This window comes from Arabidopsis lyrata, assembly GCF_000004255.2.
Source record: "Arabidopsis lyrata subsp. lyrata unplaced genomic scaffold ARALYscaffold_5, whole genome shotgun sequence".
Classification (NCBI taxonomy): domain Eukaryota; kingdom Viridiplantae; phylum Streptophyta; class Magnoliopsida; order Brassicales; family Brassicaceae; genus Arabidopsis; species Arabidopsis lyrata.
In genome coordinates, this window is record NW_003302551.1 from 15,388,302 (window position 1) to 15,407,906 (window position 19,605).

The window sequence follows — 19,605 nt, forward strand, 5'->3', positions numbered from 1 at the left end:
CATTATGGATAAAGTGGACATATTTAAATGTTTCTCATAAAGTGTTTCGTATGAGTTATGATTGGCTCACAAAGTCTTCCATTTCCATTATTTAACAAAGAAACAAATTTCTTTTATACATTTGACATCATCTTCTTAAAGGTTTGATTTTTCGGTGCAAAACGGTAAACTACAACTCCAATTCTAGAACCTTCTTGAGGATCATCACAATGTATAACATCAACATCGAAGAATCTCCGAGCTTTCTTGAAAAAAATTGATTCTTTCTTCCATCTCTTGAGGTGAGCCATAAGAAACTCTCTCTTGGACCCTTCTAAGAGCAAAAAACGCAGCGTTTTAAGGAGAGGATCATAAAGACGCTCGTGGTAAACCACGTCAGACGCTAAAATCAGGTCAACGTTTTGACCCAAAACCTCCACGTCATTGATTTCACCCCAACGAAGAGACGCCACGTGGACTTTCCCACCGAATCTAGCCACGACTTCAGCGTTCGCGTCGACGTTGAATTTGAGATTCTCGATTACGTTTGGGAGATCCGTCACCGTGACATTAGCACCTAACGTCGCAGCCGCCGCGATTCCTACGATTCCAGTTCCAGATCCGAGCTCGAAGATGTTTATCGGAGAAGAAGAATCTGAACCGTCGGATTGAAAACTCGAGAAGGTGCGAGTGAGTGGGCTGGTGTTTGGGTCACGACGGTAGTTATCGAGAAGCGTGACGAGAGTTGTTGCAGGTAACCAAAGCTTGAAGGCGATGCCTTGTGACGGTAATTGACGAATCACAACCGTTGATTCGATCGAATTGATCCGGTTCATATGAAACTCCGACTCACCGGAGGAGATAATCTCACTGGGCTCTTCGTTTTCTCCGATTTGAAGCAGCCCCATTTTCGTGAGGTTAACATCGTCGTCGTCTTCTCGGAAAGCCATTGATTTGACCAATCCTCTCGACGGCGTCGCTAATATTTTAGTAGGTCACTCAAATTTGATTACACGTGGAGGTTTCTTATTGGTAATGACGTCTTCAAATGTAAATTGAAGAACCTCTAAGTTAGACAGAGGGTTACAGCCTTACAGGTAGAGGTAGTGTATGTGAGATCGGAGTTTGAGAGTTCGTCAGCGAGAGAAACGGAGAAAGAGAGAGTTGAAGAAAGATGATAAAGGCAGTGATGATGTTGAATACACAAGGCAAACCACGGCTAGCTAAATTCTACGATTACATGGTACGCGATTCTTGTTGAGATATGTTTTCAATTTTGGTTTCTTCGATCAATTTATTGACCGATTTTCTCAAATTTGGTTTTTGTTTTGATATTGGGAATTTTGGTTTATAGCCTGTAGAGAAGCAGCAGGAGCTAATCCGCGGCGTGTTTTCAGGTGATCAATCACTTTATGCATAACAATTTCATAGTCTGTATTTCTAAGATCTGGGTCGATCACTGGGAACAGCCCCGGCTCAGATGGGTAGGGCGGAAGTGCGACGGCCCGGGGCTTTTTTTTTTATAAAAAAATTTACATATAAAAAAGGCCCAAATATTTTTTAAAAATATTATTAATATGAGAATTATATTTTAAGAGGCCTAATTATTTATAAGAAAATGTATAAAAAGGCCCAAAATTTTTAAAATAACAATTTTTACTATAAAAACTCCGCAAAATTTTTAAAAATTAAGTAAATTTTCTCTTTGTATATAATAATAGGCCAAAAAATTTTTTTTTGCCCTAAGGCTCTCAAATATATTGAGCCGGGGCTGACTGGGAATGTGTTTTTTTTTTTTCTTATGATCGTTAGAGGCTGCAATTCTGATTTTGTAATGACTTAACAGTATTGTGCAGTAGACCTGAGAACGTAAGCAATTTTCTGGAGATCGATTCATTGTTTGGCCCGGTAATGGCTTCTTCATTGTTTGTGCTTAGTTTCTCATAAAAAAAAAAAACGTTATTTTGGTGACTTATTATAGCTTACTATGTTTTGCAGGATTCTCGGCTTGTATACAAGCACTATGCTACACTCTATTTTGTTCTTGTATTTGATGGTTCAGAAAATGAGCTTGCTATGCTTGATCTCATTCAAGGTGCGCTTTTTTTTCTATAATCTGTTTGTCTCTCAATAGATTCCAATATAACTTGATGTTTGCGTGTTTTGGAATGATATTTGTAACTTGTTTTGAATATCTTGAGCCATTGGCTTAATAATATAGAAAGATAGAATTTGGAATCAGAGTCCTGAGTAGTAAACTTGTACAAATGTATAAGAGTAGTGTGCCAGTTCAGTTGGTCTGTATAGGATGTATTTAAAAGCGATCTGGGTGTTGAGTATTTTAGGATTGGTATTGGGGTGAGTACACTGGCTTGAGTCGACTTAGCATGTCACAGAGTGTTTTTAAATATCAATCATTGCCTATTCCTCTGCTCGTTGGTTCTTTCTGCTTAAAGCTTTGCAAAAGGTATCTTTCATTGTATGATGATCTAAAGTCAGTTTCTTGCGTGGGCAGTTCTTGTTGAAACACTTGACAAATGCTTCAGCAATGTCTGCGAACTCGACATTGTGTTCAATTACAGCAAGGTTGGTATTACAAAGAATAGTTCGTCCCATAAGATACTTGATATTATATTTTAAAGCTGCTGCTGCTGCAGATTGGTTTGATCACTTTAGATAACTACATGAAACAAAAGCGTAATAGTAATAGCTTTTTTTATGTCTTCTTCTTTATTTCATTCGCATGTTTGCAGATGCACGCGGTGTTAGACGAGATTGTATTTGGAGGACAGGTATTGGAAACTAGTTCCGCCGAAGTCATCAAGGCTGTTGAAGAAATATCAAAGTAGTTCCCTCCTCCTCCTCTCTTAATCTCCCTCCTGTATTTTGCATTTGTGGTGCGGAAATAAACAGTTGCAATTTCGAGCATTGTGCAGATTAGAAGCTGCCTCAAATTCGATTTCACTTGTCCCCAAGTCTGTTTCCGGGTGGCGTGGCCGTTAGCTTGGAAAAAACTTGCCTGAACCGTGAAAGATAACAACAAGTCAACAAAACATGTAACAAAAGTTTATCCAAGTCTTGATCCAAACATGTTTGTTTAGTGAGCGTGAAATGTTGCGTGGATGGGCTCAGTGGTCTAACATGGGCCTGAGAATTGTAATTGGGAGAAGGGAACTACATGCTATTTGAGAATGTAACAAAAACGACGAGAAGTTAAGATCTATAAACGTGAATTGATGTCCAAAATCAGATTATGTTGTGGGGTAATAAAACTAGAATAGAAAAGTATAGGGAGCTACAAGGTAAAATATAGGAAGTAGTACGAAATCGCCGAACGGCGTGCGTTGTGATAAAGAGTCAAAAACGGAATTCGATGGGAGAAGACTGAAGATTCGAAAATGTTTGAAGTGCCAATTCATATCCAATTATCATTTTACCTTTTGAAATTCTTATGATCCATCTCTGTGTTTTCCAGTACCAGCTTTTTGACCTTTTTAGTACCCAATAGATTGATAGATACATATGTGGGTTTATGTGATTTGAAAGTTTCTAGTGGCTATATAGGCTAACCAATAGTAAATATACACGTTTCATTGCTCTTGAGATTTTCATTATTATTAGTGTATAATTACTTATACGAATATACGATGAATTATGAATAGATAATATGAGGATAATACGAATACGAAACATCTAAGTTAATTGTTTGGCCATTTTGAGAGTGGATATTGAGTGAAGTTTAAGTAATTATAATAAGAGTGGATATTGAATCTTTGAAGTTTAAAGTAATTATAATAAAAATTTCTATTTAGAGAAAATCGACGATTATCCGAATTAAGATGGAATGTTTCCCTCTTTATGCTCCAAAATCTATTGGGCTACAAGAACAAGAAAAAAAGTTGGAAATGTTGTGTTGTGTTGAAGACAAAAGAATATATGTGGAAGATTCAAAGTGGAGTGATTTAATTGGGAAACGTTAAGAGCGAAACACATATATAAAGAAAGAAACTTGTTGGATAAAGATGATACAACAAATCCAATATACATTTGTGCCCTAGAAGAATTGGTCAAGCTAGCAAAGATGTACCATGGACCAAAGTGACCACCTTTGATCATATTTATATGTGCATTTCTTATGTTTTTTTGTATATCATGATTGATACCTCTCCCAATCTTGGGGCATTCCTCTAGTTGGTCCAACAATTTTTCTTTTTCCACTTTTGCCCTTTTCACTTACGTTGGACCACTCCCAAATTTGTTTCTCTTTTTTTTTTTTTTGCTTCTTCCTATATTTATCTCCTTTGATTCATTGATTAATTCATCCATTACATAAATTATTAAACCAATGAAAATGTGTATTACCCCTGAGATTTTCAAATATAACAGTTTATTATTAGTGTAAAGTTATTATGTCATACAAAAACGAAAATCGTTATATTTGATCAATCGTTATTTGATTTTTAAGCAAAACTGGAGCTACCACCTGTATTACACAGTCAAACCATATATGTACTAGTTTACCGAATACAAAAAAACTGTAGCTGAAGTCTTTTAAAAATATACGGAACAGTTCATAACATAAATCTTTAGGAAATGTGAAGAGACGCTTTCGAGGGGACAGCATGAAGTTATATGAACAATAGACAAAAAAAAAAAAACTGATCTTTAACATAATAACATATGACAGCTGGAGTTTGTACTCTTATACTCCCTCCGTTTCACAAAGAGTGTCGTTTTTAGGTTTTAATTTCGTTTCACAGAAAGTGTCGTTTTGAGTTTTCAATGCAGTTTTAAAGACGAATTCATTTTTTTAACCTCACTATTTTAGTGTATTAATTAGAGAGAGGGTATTATTTAGTGTATTAATAAATGGTAGAAATGAAATTTATTTACTTTTTTCAATTTGTGTGAAAAATGCTAGAATAACACTCTTTGTGAAACAGATGGAGTATTTATAATGTACTAATACACTTAAAACCGTTTAACGAAAAATTAAGGGGCTAATTTGAAAGAAAATCATAAGTAACCGAGGGACACGTTTTATATTGTGCAAATAGACTTCTAAAATCCATAGGTGTAATATTCTTTTAATAAAATACAATCAAATAATTGTATCATTTATTTGCAAACATCTTAATTAATAGGGGATCATTGTAAATGACAACTATATTGTGTATAATAATTCTAAATTAGTAAATTGGTGTGTATATTGTCACACTATATTTAGTGTGTATAATAATTTAAAAGCAGAAGGCATTCTTAGTTAGCCCCTATAATGATTTTACAATTTTTAAGAAGGCATACCATACAAACAGAATTTTCAAAAAAAAATGAAAAAAATAAAGAGAAAGCAGAATCCATCAAAAGGGCAGAGATGAGAAAACATTCCAGTCGTGTTTTGTAACTTTTGAGGAATGTCCCGAATTTTTAATTAATGTGACCAAGACGACTCCTAAACCAACACACATACTATATTCTATTAGCAGTAGTTTTTTTTATAAAAAAAAATCAAACAGTTAAAAATAAATTAATTGTTGTTTAATGACATATCATTAGATCGCTTTAACATGCATGCATGCGGAGAATTAAATCTCGCGGCTTCTGTCCACGTGGCGACCCTGATTAACGACAAACGGATTATCTCAAGTAATCGTCGTCACCAAAAACACGATCTCTGTCTTGGAACTCGCGATACTTTTTTGGGGAACGTTGTGGTTCCCACCGAATCCACCGAAGCCAACATCATCATCATTTGCATTTGCATCATCTATCAAACATCGTGTAGTTTTATTGCTCTCGTTCTGGACTACGAGCCGGTCTTCTTTTTGTTTTGCGTATAGCCGTTTGGTTTTTCATTTTTGGACTAGTAAATACTCTTTTCCACACAAACGTCAAGATACTTATCTTTGAGTATTCATCTAATTATTTGCATATACTATGAACTAGTTAGTTTTCTTGCTGTCAAATTATTTAAATATGTTTATAAAAAATAGATATAGAAATGTACTCGTCGAAATGACATTTTAAGATTGTGAATATCTCTCAGAAAAAAATAGTTTTACTTCAAGATTTATATATTATTGGGTATTGGCAATTACATGGTTATTGCCGATGAGAATTGCTCCTGAGCCCATTTATTTTCCTCCATGCTTGTTTTTCTCTTGCAACCGGTTAGACAACCCATACAAAATTGTAGTCCTTAGATAATGAAATACTATAGTTAAGGAGTTTCTTTTCATCCATAATATTTAATAACAAAGTTTGTGTTCTAAAAACAACTTCAAAAAAAAGGAGAATGTAGTAGTTTAGTTTATGGGTTGTCATTTCATCTACAAATACGTATTAGGTGAAATATTTTGTGATATTTGAACTTGAAATAGACTGAAAATAATTTAAATTTCAATGTAAAGCAAATCCCGGTGTATAGTTACAGAAAGCCGATCTTGTACCATGGTTTATTCAAATCACTATACAACCACGCGCCATTTAAGCCTGTGAGAGTTTTAGAACGGTAGGTCGATGGGAGCGTATTAGTCACGGGTGGTTAGGTCGCGTGTGAGATAATAGTAGCTTTGCATGTAGTGGCGAAACGTAACGCTTTGTGTCTCGGGGTAATCACGGTTTTATGTTTCGAGTTTATCAAATTACTATAAATATAGATTACGTACAATAGTTAGAGTTATAAATTGTAGTATAAATATAAACGTTCGACAGAGCATCTTTTGGAAAGTGGTGGTCGTCCCATTAGTCGAAAACTAAGTAAGTTTCGGCAATCTCAAGACGATCTGATTTTCACCTTTTATATATATATATATATATATATATATATATTTTTCAAAATATAAATAAATGTTAGGAATTGATAGGTAACTTGCAATTGCGAAACAACTTTAACATAAACTAAATAAAAAAAACTTTCGAAACAATGAGATAGCTTTCATGCATGTTTTGATGTTTATTGCAGAGATCTCGGTTTTCAAGTCCGAAACTTTAATACTCTCTCCGTTTTATAATATAATGCGTTTAAGATAAAGATTTTTTTTTCATAATATAAATCGTTTTCGAGTTTCTATTCAAATTATATACTTCGTTTTAGTTGTCGTTTAAGATTTTCACACAAATTAAGAAAAACATTAAATTTTTTGTTTTACTCTTTATTAATATATTTTATAAAAGAATTCATTTGCCACAACATTAAAACAATATGGATAATACTGAAATTTTTACCAAACATTTGCATTGAAAACCTAAAACGACAACTAAAATGAAACAAAATTTAAGTCTTAAAACGAAACGGAGGGAGTATTATTTTAATAATTTATGATTATTTATATTATGTAGTCTCTTTTATGATTGATTGAACTTTTTAAAAGTAGATCTTCTTAATCGTCATGATTTTACCTAAAACGACTTATATTATAAAACGGAAAGAGTATGATATATGTGTGCTCGAGATGGTTGCATATGCATGATATTAATCGGATTATTCTGGATTATCTAAAAGAAATAATTATAGTACTTCCCACAGTTAAATTTTTATTTTTGTTAAATGATTAACCATATCAATCCATATATATTTTAAAAATTGAAATTTCTTTAATTGTGAATAAAATGTAACAACCAATAAGTTTTCATACATACATTTTAAGGATTTCTTAGGTATATATGATTCTTATACATAATACTACAAAATGATGAAGTATTTGAATGCATAAATAATCAAGTATTGTCTGGCCCTTTGTTGTATTTTTCAAACTCAATTGCATGAAATTTTTTGTCAATATATATATATATATATATATATATATATACAACACAGATTTTTCGATGAATTATAAAACCCCGTGATTATCTATCCATCGAGACATATAGATGTACCATATCATTATAATTTGGCTATAGAGAACAAAAAAAAGTTATCATGTGGTATTACTATTAGGTATGATGATTTAAGAGGTGGGTCCAATAGCTTTTCCTTTGTTTCTTTTCACTAGTTCAAGATCATATTTATGGGGAGTATTATTAGTTCTTTGACCTTTCCTTTTTAGAGAGTCCTTCTTTGACCCATCAAGATTCAAGAGAAGAATCTCTCTCTTGCTAAGCTAAGAAAAAATGAAAAGTGGAAAAAATATTTTTAAACAGAATGAGTAATATAGTTCATACATGTGTATGCATTGGTTAATTGGGGGTGTTGCTTTGATGATTGTAGGAAGGTACTTCACTTGCATAGAGGGGATTCTTCCCTTTATCTTTTGGGTTCTTCACAATCTAATCTATTAGCTTTTCTTTTCATGCAATATTTTTCTTGTTACTCTAAAAACTCTTCCAAATCTTCGTGGATATTCTCATATCATTATGATTCCAAATTCGTTTCTCTTTATTAAAAACCCCAATAGGAATTGGATTCTCATGGTTTTCGATACGTTACTCAGCCATACTACGACTATATGGGTGATTCTAACGAGACAAATGGAGGATTATTTTGGGCTTAATGTTTATATTTAACTTGAGACAATTAAAGATGTTTATCTATAATTTTTATCTTAACTTTTTATATCTAATCAATTATACAGAATATTTCGATAAGTACATAACACCGCCTCGTTTGCTTTTTTTTTGTTCGTAAAACGAAAATTTGATCGAATACATGACATAAATAATATTTTATAACTAGTAAAATACTCTAAAAATGTGACAAAATTCTCTTGTAGTATAACTGTTATTTTTTAAAAACATTCGTGTGTAATTTTTTAAAAATGTTTTAGGTAAACCATCATTTCATCACGTGAACAAAATACATATCTAGACGATTACAAACAAAATAATGTGTAACTTAACATAAAACTAAGATAATTTTATGAAAGTTAAACGCCAAGTCTATTCAATCTAGATTATTTATCTGATCACTAATGAATTGGAAAGCTTACTCGTAGAAAATGAAGTTGGCATTGGTCTTTATGGATTAATCACGAATCAAAATATGGTTAAGGTTTTTATGTGTCTTGAACTTATTGAGTTTTATCCAGTTTTAGTGTTGATATAGTAACTCTTTTGTGTTTTTTTAAATTACCATATATAAATTGTTTGTCGAAATAGATGACATAAACATCAATAGTAGAGTATTTAATCGTTCCAACGGAGACATTCGATTAAATTGGAACGGACGTTACCAAAAAAAAAAGAAAAAATAGAGTAATTAATAATCTTGATAACATGCCCAATATGTATTTAAGTACAATTGATATGTAAAACAGTGAAGAGAATAATACAACATAGGCATTGTCTACAACTACAAGATATCCAAGTACTCGGTAACCGCGTCCCTATATGAAGTGTTAGTTATCACTTTTTTTTTTTTTGTAACAATGTTAAGTATTTATACCAATTTCAGTTTTACGACAGCGATTACAGAGAAAACGAATAACACATAACAACCAAAAATTACAACTAAAAGATCAACGAATACAAGAGAAAACACAACAAGAAAGCATCACAAAACAACCAACAGAGATTGTGATTTCATCATCTTGATCGGTTTTCATAACGTACAAACATATACTATTTCGATAATTTTCTTTTAATTTTTTTCTTTACCAATTTTTTTTAAAATATTGTGTTACGGTTAAAATAAATCTACTTCTACCAAATGAGAATCCATGAGTGTAAATGGTAACATAAAAAAAATATTCAGCCAGATTCAGCAATTCCGCAGTTACCATTTGCATTAAACTAAATTCAGCCAGATTCAACAGTTTTTCCAACATCAACAGATATATAGTATGTTCATTTCAGATAAAAATTTGGATTGTAGCGATTCACAACTCGAATTAAAATATTTTTGGCTATTAAAAATTACACATCAAATTTATATTTTAAAATAAGTTAGATCATACAAATACGATATATGAATAATTCATACACATAAAATCATTACCAGAATAGACAAGAGACATATTTATGTTAAGATATCATTAGATAATTTTAGATAATTTTAATAAATTTTAGATACTTAAATATAATTTTCCAATTTTTTGCAAAAATAACTCATACTTATGCTAAAATAATATTTAAAATATCAAATTAAAAAAAAATTGTTAATCATCCTAATCATATTAAGGTTTTAAACTACTAGAGAACAATGAAAAATCAATAAGAAAATCTATACTATATTATCATGTTTATTTTAAATTAATTTTTCAATAAAACTTTGACAAAGCTTTCTATTAATTAATAATATCTTTTTAATAGTTCAAAAATTAGATTTGGAAGAACAACTCAATTTTGCTAAAAAGGTATTAATTCTAGTATTTATTTATTGGTATAAGAGTTAATTAGACTATTAGATAATTTTATCTATTTTATTTAGATATTTTTCCTTAGTTATTCTATTAATATTTGTAATTATTTGACGATATTTCAGTTAAAGTCTTAATTATTTTGACAGATTCTGCTGAAAAGCACAAAAAAATTCAGCTAGATTCAGCGGTTACCATTTGAAAATGTAAAAATTCAGCCAGATTCAGCTAAAAATCACTAAAAATTCAGCCAGATTCAGTAATTCAGACGGATTCAGCTGGATTCAGCCAGATTCTTCGGTTACCATTTAGACCCCATGTTTTGATTATAAAAATAGGTGTTTTTGTAAGGGTAATATGAAAGAATGACCCTAGAAGACTCAAAAATTAAGTGGAAGAGTGAGACACTATTTGGACAACACTTTTGTAAATGATATTACGTTGCTACCCTTATTTATTTATTTTATTTTTCATATTCTCTCTCTCCTCATCCTTCTTCTCCGATCAAATTTTGTTTCAGGAAACTAAAATTTTCTCACAAAATTCATCAAATTGTGAGATTTCAAATTTCAATAAAATTGTTTCATTTATTTGTGACAGTAAATGCAACCATGGTTTTGAGAGGGTTATGATTTTGATCGTGAATCGTGGTGATGTGGTGGCTCTTATTTTGATTCAGTGCCGGCTGTAGCGGTGGTGATTGTAAGTGGTGGTTATTCCTATTTAAAATAATGGGGTTTTTAACGATGGTGTAGATAGTATTTACAATGATAGTGGTGATGATTATATTATCGGTGGTGGTGAGTTTGAGAAAAAAGAAGGTGACATGAATGGAATCGTAGATTGAGATGGCGTCAGAATGGTGCGGTAAGCTAAACGATTTTATGGTGATGGTGTCGGAGAAGGTGCGAGGGCTAAAGAGTTTTATAAGTGTCGCCGTCTTCTCCGTCTATCTCGTTGGTGAGCAGATCTAGAACAAAATTTGTTATTTTTCATTGCTAGATATTTTTATTATTATCATATTAACCTTGTTATTGATTATTATTGGTGAATATTATGTATAAGTTACACGTTAATATAAATATTATGCATATATCGACTATCTTACCGTGTTCATACAAATATTATTCAGATATTTAATATGTTAGCACGTTATTATTTCATATAACATGTTGTTGTAATTGTTATCATGTTAATTACCTAAAAAAAAGTCTAATTCTTTTTTATTGTACTGATATATACATAAATAAAAAATATTGATTTATAATTTTAAATCGATAAACATTTATTTAACACATAATATGTAAGCTTATCGCGATATCATATTTTTTAGCATGTTAAACAAATAGTTATATACTTAAATCACAATATGTTTTATTATATCATCTGATGAATAGTGTTCTCGATCACAAATAAACAGTGTCGTCGAGCGGTTTATGAACAGTACCACCGACATATTACGGTGGAAAAAAGTTTATCATGACAATGGCATTTGTGTAATTAAGCTAAATAAGAAAGATATTTATGATTTATTTTTATTTTCTCTTTCCTACTTTCTTAATTTCTAAATTTCTAATGCTATAAAACTAATAAACTACTCTTCCATGTATATATATTTCATTCACCCTTTTTGTAAGGGTAGTTAAAGCATTTAACATACGTAATCCAAAAAAAATAAAATAACCCTTTATAGGGACGAAGACTAGTATTCGTTGAAGACAAGAGTAGAGTAGACTCTAGCTAGCTGCAAGTTTTGAAGAAATCTAATAACCAAATCTAAGTCATTTTTTTACTTACATCATCATGGATCATCATTAACCACATGAGGCTGAGCAGATATCGAACGTGTGATTGCGATGTGGAGAAGTAAAGGACGAGGCCACGCGCAACTGATCAGGAGCGCGTGAGATTCAGGGTTTTAGACCAGAGATACGGAAAGAGACAGAGGTTTATAGCATTATATTGAAAGAGAACGAATAAAAATAAAAATCTGAGCCTCGTGATCGGAGATTTTTGCAGTGATGACTGTACTCTTCTTCCTCTTCTCTCCCCCTTGTCACGTGGGCTAAATTTTGACCACCCTTCTCCAATGACCATCAACATCACATCACACTCTCTTCTTCTTCTTCTACGTTTTTTTGTTCTGTTAAATTTCCTCCACAAAATCGATAATTTAAAATCCTTCATATAATATCATAGATCTAGTTAAGTAAACATTCGTGTGTGAGTGACATAATAATTGCTTTAAAAAGAAGTAACGAATTAACAGGATTTGTATGTTTGATGGTCCAAAAGTCGTATGTTTTTCACCATCACAATAAGATTTACCATATCTACTAAAACCAAACTTCAATCTATAATATTTGGAAGCACGCGATGAATGATTTTGTTTTAGCATATGTTACCGATCATCTTTAGATTGGCATTCACATTTTAAAGTTTGGTGTCCATCGACTAATTCAGACGCTTAGCTTTCTCTAACCAATATCTTTTTCACATAGTTTCGACTTCTTGTTTTGTTTCGTAACATTTTCCATCACATTTTGAATATTGATATTTTATAATGTACGGTGCAATTCCATATCTTATCATCCTTGGTCCATAACGTACTTATATATTTTAATTGAATTAATTATTCACAGTTCACACAATCACAAAGATTCTATATAGACCAAGCATGTGTTATGTAATTAGAAAATAACCTACGTAATTAGTATCTTTTTTACTTGGCTGTCTGACGAAACTTGATATCATCGTTCATCATATTGTGTACTCCATTGAGTAAATGATATTAATATTACTTCGTAAAAAGCTGCGTCCCCACATATTCTACTTATTTTAAATATTCGTTTTAATATAAACCTGCATATAAGCGTACATATACATGTCTGATTCTATATATAGGCGTGAGACCCTCTTCTCCATTCTTCACTTCACTCCAACGTGAAACCTGCAAACTTAATTTCTCTTCATATTTTTCTTTAGCTTCTCTTAATTTTACACTTAGGGTTTTCAAACAAAGAGAGAGAGAAGTGTGTGAGCGATGATGCAGACTCCGTACACAACTTCAACGCAGGGGCAATATTGTCATTCTTGTGGAATGTTCCACCACCATAGCCAAAGCTGCTGCTACAATAACAACAACAACTCCAACGCCGGTTCTTACTCGATGGTCTTCTCCATGCAAAACGGCGGCGTTTACGAGCAGAACGGCGAGGACTATCATCACTCTTCCTCCGTCGTTGACTGTACTCTGTCTCTTGGAACTCCTTCTACGAGGCTTTGTGAAGAAGACGAGAAACGTAGACGCTCTACTTCCTCTGGTGCTTCTTCTTGCATCTCCAACTTCTGGGACTTGCTTCACACCAAAAACAACTCAAAACCGACACCGTACAATAACGTTCCTTCTTTCTCCACTAACAAGCCAACTCGCGCTTGTTCCGCGGGTGGTGGTGGAGGAGGAGGCGGTGGCGGAGGTGATTCTCTTCTCGCCAGACGCTGTGCCAACTGTGACACTACTTCTACTCCACTATGGAGGAATGGTCCTAGAGGCCCCAAGGTGAGTAATTTTGTTTCAATTTTAATAAAATGCTGCTACTTATAATAATCAACAAATAAAAGTAAGATTTGCAACAACCAAAAAGACAGTTCATCGCTTTGTTTTGAATATTTGCCTATCTGTTTTTTTTTTTGTCACTAAAACCAATAAATCCCTTTCTCTATAGCTTAGTTTATTGAAAGAAACATTAAATAGTGATTTTGATGGTTAAATAAAAACCATTTAAATCTAGTTTTTTTTTTTTGAAAAACAGATATTTTCAAAAAACGACATTAATTTCATATCTTTTTTTTGAATATTTTCATTTCTATAGAGCTTTATGCATTGAAACAACATTAAATACAGAGATATTGATGGTAAATGATATGGATGGTTTTGGAATTTGCAGTCCCTATGCAATGCATGCGGCATTCGTTTCAAGAAGGAAGAGAGAAGAACCACGGCGGCTTCAGGAAACACCGTCGTCGGAGCTGCACCAGTTCAAACCGACCAGTACGGACATCACAACTCCGGCTACAATAATTACCATGCTGCCACTGGTAACAACAATAATAATGGTACTCCGTGGGCTCATCATCACTCGACGCAGAGGGTTCCGTGTAATTATCCGGCTAACGAGATCAGGTTCATGGATGATTACGGCAGTGGAGTAGCAAACAACGGTGAATCCGACGGTGCTCACGGCGGTGTTCCGTTCCTTTCTTGGAGGCTTAATGTGGCGGATAGGGCAAGTCTTGTCCATGACTTTACCAGATGAAAGGAAAAAAAGAAAACGACGTTAGATTCTTAAAATTTCCATGTGGTTTAATTATGTCTAATTTAAAAAAAAAACGTAAGAAAATATTTCCAAAAAAAAAATAGAAGTGTATATCGAGAGACGATGTTGATGTTTATTGATAGCGACGGTCTAACTTATGGTTTATCTATAAAGTACCGTTCTGGTCAATTTTTAAAATCATTTTCTATTTTTAATTATAAAACTTAACCTTCTTATTATGGAAAATTTCTCTGCTTTTAGTCTATAAAATAAATACTATAGTTTGATTCTTCTGTTGATTACACAGTGTTCGTGATAAAACATTACACAGTGATATAATCAAAACATTAGGAAGGAAAAAAATTAAAAAAATAATATGAAAAGATGTGCATAAGAAAAAAAAACACAGACCAAAAATATAGACATAGGATATAACTCTTTTAATGTATATAGTTTAGAGTTGAACGGAGAAGTTTCAGTTCCACCTGAGTCCCTGAATTTCACAACTGAGACTTTAATTATTATTATTTTCTTACTATTGGTTAATAAAAATAGAGAAAAATAAAATTTAAACAATAGACAAAAATAAAATTTGGGGGTTAGGGTGTTTGGTAGTGAAGATTGAAATCTGATCGTCGAATTGGGGAGAGATTAGATTCTGATCGTACCAATGTGGGTTTTGGTACTGTTGTGTTTCAGTTTGGATCAGAGCATTGTAGTGATTTAATGAACTTATTTTTGTCGTATTATGCTCTGTTCTACCTCCTTTATATTTTGACCGTCGTTTTGTCCTTTACTCACTCTCTCCTTCTTGACCTTTTGTTCGTGTCAATATGTGCTCTCAAGAATATTTTCGATTTTTCATTTTTTCTTGCTTTTTAATTATTTGTTTTCCGATTTTATTACTGAACCGATTCTGCAACATGTTCTGTACTAATTTTACCAGCTTTTTAATCTATATATCTCTGCACGATCATATGAATAAATAAAACTTAAATAAAATTCCCATTATATACGTTAGTATTTTTCAATTCCGTCGTCGACAAAGAAATAATATTTGTGTGTGATGGATCATAGATTTTTTAACTATAACTGGGCTTTATAATGGGCTTATAGAGATTCCTTAAGGCCCAATAATGAATATCGTCGCGAGTGATAAAAATCCAAACTCCAACAATTTGATCAACTCCGCCGTCGTCATGTCTCTCCGTAAAACCCTAACCGCCGTGAATCAACCTTCGTTGTCGCCGGGTTCTTCAATTGTCGCCGTTAAACTGGCGGATTCAGAGGCCTCTGGTTCTTCTTCTAGAATCACGTTTCGACCTCGTAAAATCCGGAAAGTTTCGTCAGATCCGTCGCCGAGAATCATCATCACCGCGTCTCCTCCTTTATCAACCAAATCGACGGTTGATCTCGCTCTCCGTCACTTACAAAGCTCCGACGAACTCCTCGGAGCCATAATCACATCGCACAACGATCCTCCAGTGTTCGAATCAAGCAATCCTCCGTTTCTCTCCCTAGCGAGATCAATCCTCTACCAACAACTCGCGACAAAAGCAGCGAAATGTATCTACGATCGATTCATCTCTTTATTCAACGGCGGAGAATCAGGTGTTGTTCCTGAATCTGTGATCTCTCTCTCCGCCGTTGATCTTCGTAAGATAGGTGTCTCCGGGAGAAAAGCGAGTTACCTTCACGATTTAGCTGAGAAATATAACAACGGTGTGCTTTCCGATGAATTGATTATGAAAATGAGTGATGAAGAGTTGATTGAGAGATTAACATTGGTTAAAGGAATTGGAGTGTGGACTGTTCATATGTTCATGATCTTCTCTTTGCATAGACCTGATGTGTTACCTGTGGGAGATTTAGGTGTGAGGAATGGTGTGAAAGATCTTTATGGTTTGAAAGATCTTCCAGGTCCATTGCAAATGGAGCAGCTTTGTGAGAAATGGCGTCCTTATAGGTCCGTTGGTTCATGGTACATGTGGAGACTAATCGAGGCTCGTAAGACCAAATAGCACCTAACTGGTAATAATTTAACAATCCCTCTCTTTGTCATTGATTAGCTCTGATCTGAAGAAAACAATTAAGGTTGATAGGATCTATAGGTGACAATCTTGATTATTTATAGAAGATTTCGTGCTTGACTTGGAAATTTGAACAGTTACATGATTAGAAAGGATAAGAGACCCTTACTGTAACATTTGTTTGACATTAAGTTCTCTAGATTTGTTTCTGGAGGCCTTTGGAAAGCTTTCTAGAAGTAGAAATTTCTCAAATCCTTAAACTAGCATCATAAAGTGTTATCTTGTTTCTCTAGCAATAGCATCAATCCTAGTAAGTAACATGACGGATCCTTTCTCACTGAACCTTCTATATCTGGTAGCTATGATTTGTTGTAATCAATTATTTCAGTAATGATTACTCAAGACCCTGTTGTTCTTGGTCGGACAGCTAATCTGATCCTGTGACGACGAAGAAGCTATTACATGCCAATCACTTCTCTTCCAAGTTTCACTTGCTGGTAATCTGAGTTGTTGTTTTTTGCTGTCTTTGTAAATTAGAGCAGGTAAGAGAAACCCATTTTGCATTTTAACCGTATTCCACGGATATTCTGTATTCCTGTGATTGTTGTAAAATGTAAACATGGCTTATTTTTCCTAAATATTTAATTATTTATATCCGCCATGTACTGGGAAAGCCTGGATCTGATTTTGTCACGTCACATGTACATTTTGTAAAAACTGAATGCTTCTTTTTAACTTAGGGAGTTTTCTTTATGGAGACAATTACTCATATATAAAGCGAATCTAAAACTAAGACTTATAATTTAGTATATGGTAAATCTATTTCCATTGATTGATTTCAATATTTGGTAAGCAATGAAGATCATCATGAAGTGCTACACAGCTGTGGGAAACGAAGAATCTGAAATGAGACATGAGGCATGTGGAGATAAATAAAAGTGCAGGTTTTGTTGTGCTTATGTGGACCATCTTTTCATTCTTTCACACTTTTAATTCTTCAACCCTCCCCACCAGAAAAATAATTTATTATGTCTTCTCTTTCAAGACTATCATTAACTCTGATTGTTAAAGCGTATTCATTAAACAACTCTATTAGAAACCCTAATTCCATTTGTATGGGAAATTGAAGCTATATTAATTCCATGCAAAACCCAATCCAACACCATAAACCACCGTTTATTATTGATATTATTTCCTCATTGATTATCACAATAAATCTGATAAAGTCTATTGGATTGACAAACATGGCTATTTTAAGTTTTAGTCTATTTAATGATATGTTAGGACTTAAAATCATACTTTATAACATTGTAACAAAAAATCGTAACTAATAAGACATAATTTTAAATAATTTGGTTAGATTGGAAACATGTATACTTTATATTTGAAAATTCAAAATACACCCATAAGTTTCCCCTCATTTATCTCTCTCTCCACTCCTAAAGTCTTTGCTTAGTAGGTAATAGTTTGACTAAGCTAGGGTTTTTTGCAGACACACATTAATTAGTAACACCATCAATAATCATCATAAAAGAAAATAGAGTGAGAGAGATAAATGCAATAATGGGAGATGGACCAAAGTGCAGGTGGTGAAAGATAACAAACATATGACAATGTCTCGAAATTAAGAGGCACCACCACACAGACACACACACTCTCTCTCTAGTAGGTTTGTGTTTTTAAAATCAATTTTTTTTGTTGGATTTTCATGTGAAATAAAACTTGATGGGTGATAGGAAACAAACACACATACGTCATCATCACCCTTAATTTCTATTTCTCCTTCCTTCTTCATCAATATCAATCTCATCTTCCACTACTCTTCCCTATAACAATAAGCATCTCTATAATCCGTAAGGTAAGTCCAAAAGTCATCTCTTAACTATTAAAGGAGAGTTTTTTGTGCATGCATTAGTGAATGATTCTTATAAGTATTAAATTTTGACAAAGTTTTGTTGTTTTGGGTCAGATTCACAATGGAGCTTGGAGGAAAATGTAATGCAATTACTTCTACAACAATGATCTCAACAGAAGTAAAGCCACATACCAAACCGTACCCGGATCCGGAAGAAGCCAAACCGGACTCAGATCCATCCATGGCTTTATTCCCGATCAAGAAAGAAAACCAAAAACCAAAGACACGTGTCGACCAAGCAGCTAAGTACCGGGAATGCCAGAAGAACCACGCGGCCTCAACCGGAGGACACGTGGTGGACGGATGCTGTGAATTCATGGCCGGCGGAGAAGAAGGAACGCTCGAAGCTGTAAAATGCGCCGCCTGTAACTGTCACCGGAGTTTCCACCGGAAAGAAGTGTACGGACACATGAGCAGTAAACAAGATCAGCTGATAATAACTCCGGCGTTTTACAGCAGTAACAGCTCGTACAAGGCGATGCAGACACGTGGAATGCATCCAACGGGTGAGATTGGACGGCGGACATCTTCGTCAAGCGAGGATATGAAGAAGATTCTGAGTCATCGTAACCAGAACATTGATGGGAAAGGTTTGATGATGATGATGATGAGGAAGAAGAAGAGAGTGAGGACAAAGATCAGTGAAGAACAAAAAGAGAAGATGAAGGAATTTGCAGAGAGGTTAGGGTGGAGGATGCAGAAGAAAGATGAAGAAGAGATTGATAAGTTTTGTAGGATGGTGAATCTAAGGAGACAGGTTTTTAAGGTTTGGATGCATAATAACAAGCAAGCAATGAAGAGAAACAGTAACATTAGTGAATAGTGATGATATGCAAAAGTGGAAACAAAATTTACAATCCTGTTTTGTTTTTATATATAATTTTTTCCATTCAAATTATTCAAAATCTTGAGTATGAATATGTGCAATCTTATATGTTTTTGATTGTTATATATGTCAGGGATTATTATTCTTTTGTTAATTTGTGGTTGAACAAAGTGATAAAATTGGATCTCCAAATAAAAAGGGGGAAAATGTTTAACAATAAATAAATTTAAATGTGTAATTTGAA

The 19,605-nt window shown here is 33.4% G+C and overlaps 5 protein-coding genes across 6 annotated transcripts; 4 read left to right on the plus strand and 1 right to left on the minus strand.

The window, feature by feature from the left end:
- Window positions 1–61: 61 nt before the first annotated feature.
- On the minus strand, window positions 62–962 carry LOC9313847 (protein-lysine methyltransferase METTL21D; the record flags this gene model as incomplete). Its single annotated transcript, XM_021026224.1, has 1 exon — window positions 62–962. A coding segment is annotated over one exon (849 nt), but the record flags the coding sequence as incomplete, so codon positions are not given.
- On the plus strand, window positions 804–3,225 carry LOC9313848 (AP-3 complex subunit sigma). Its single transcript, XM_021025277.1, has 7 exons — window positions 804–1,222; window positions 1,334–1,376; window positions 1,826–1,887; window positions 1,978–2,074; window positions 2,495–2,565; window positions 2,733–2,824; window positions 2,916–3,225. Exons 1-7 carry the CDS (start codon window positions 1,154–1,156, stop codon window positions 2,980–2,982), a joined length of 501 nt encoding a protein of 166 aa, XP_020880936.1. The 5' UTR covers window positions 804–1,153; the 3' UTR covers window positions 2,983–3,225.
- Window positions 3,226–13,080: 9,855 nt separating this feature from the next.
- On the plus strand, window positions 13,081–14,753 carry LOC9312118 (GATA transcription factor 18). Its single transcript, XM_002876004.2, has 2 exons — window positions 13,081–13,833; window positions 14,222–14,753. The coding sequence occupies exons 1-2, from the start codon at window positions 13,318–13,320 to the stop codon at window positions 14,588–14,590; spliced, it is 885 nt and encodes a 294-aa protein (XP_002876050.1). The 5' UTR covers window positions 13,081–13,317; the 3' UTR covers window positions 14,591–14,753.
- Window positions 14,754–15,766: 1,013 nt separating this feature from the next.
- LOC9312119 (DNA-3-methyladenine glycosylase 1) lies at window positions 15,767–17,285 on the plus strand. Of its 2 annotated transcripts, none has more exons than XM_021025965.1 (2): window positions 15,767–16,621; window positions 17,009–17,285. In XM_021025965.1, exon 1 carries the CDS (start codon window positions 15,790–15,792, stop codon window positions 16,609–16,611), a length of 822 nt encoding a protein of 273 aa, XP_020881624.1. In that variant the 5' UTR covers window positions 15,767–15,789; the 3' UTR covers window positions 16,612–16,621; window positions 17,009–17,285. The 2 variants fall into 2 exon arrangements, with proteins under 2 accessions (XP_020881624.1, XP_002876051.1); XM_002876005.2 differs by having other exon boundaries at window positions 17,048–17,285.
- Window positions 17,286–18,011: 726 nt separating this feature from the next.
- LOC9312120 (zinc-finger homeodomain protein 7) lies at window positions 18,012–19,500 on the plus strand. The gene is made up of 2 exons (XM_021025966.1): window positions 18,012–18,478; window positions 18,590–19,500. Exon 2 carries the CDS (start codon window positions 18,597–18,599, stop codon window positions 19,356–19,358), a length of 762 nt encoding a protein of 253 aa, XP_020881625.1. The 5' UTR covers window positions 18,012–18,478; window positions 18,590–18,596; the 3' UTR covers window positions 19,359–19,500.
- Window positions 19,501–19,605: the final 105 nt, after the last annotated feature.

What these genes read in the sequence shown, in the direction of transcription:
- LOC9313848 (XM_021025277.1), top strand. Translation starts at nt 1,154, where the DNA reads ATGATAAAGGCAGTGATGATGTTGAATACACAAGGCAAACCACGGCTA. An exon ending in TATGCTTGATCTCATTCAAG is followed by an intron (nt 2,075 to 2,494) that starts GTGCGCTTTTTT and finishes TTGCGTGGGCAG; the next exon opens with TTCTTGTTGAAACACTTGAC. An exon ending in TTGTGTTCAATTACAGCAAG is followed by an intron (nt 2,566 to 2,732) that starts GTTGGTATTACA and finishes GCATGTTTGCAG; the next exon opens with ATGCACGCGGTGTTAGACGA.
- LOC9312118 (XM_002876004.2), top strand. Translation starts at nt 13,318, where the DNA reads ATGATGCAGACTCCGTACACAACTTCAACGCAGGGGCAATATTGTCAT. An exon ending in ATGGTCCTAGAGGCCCCAAG is followed by an intron (nt 13,834 to 14,221) that starts GTGAGTAATTTT and finishes TGGAATTTGCAG; the next exon opens with TCCCTATGCAATGCATGCGG.
- LOC9312120 (XM_021025966.1), top strand. Translation starts at nt 18,597, where the DNA reads ATGGAGCTTGGAGGAAAATGTAATGCAATTACTTCTACAACAATGATC.
- LOC9312119 (XM_021025965.1), top strand. Translation starts at nt 15,790, where the DNA reads ATGTCTCTCCGTAAAACCCTAACCGCCGTGAATCAACCTTCGTTGTCG.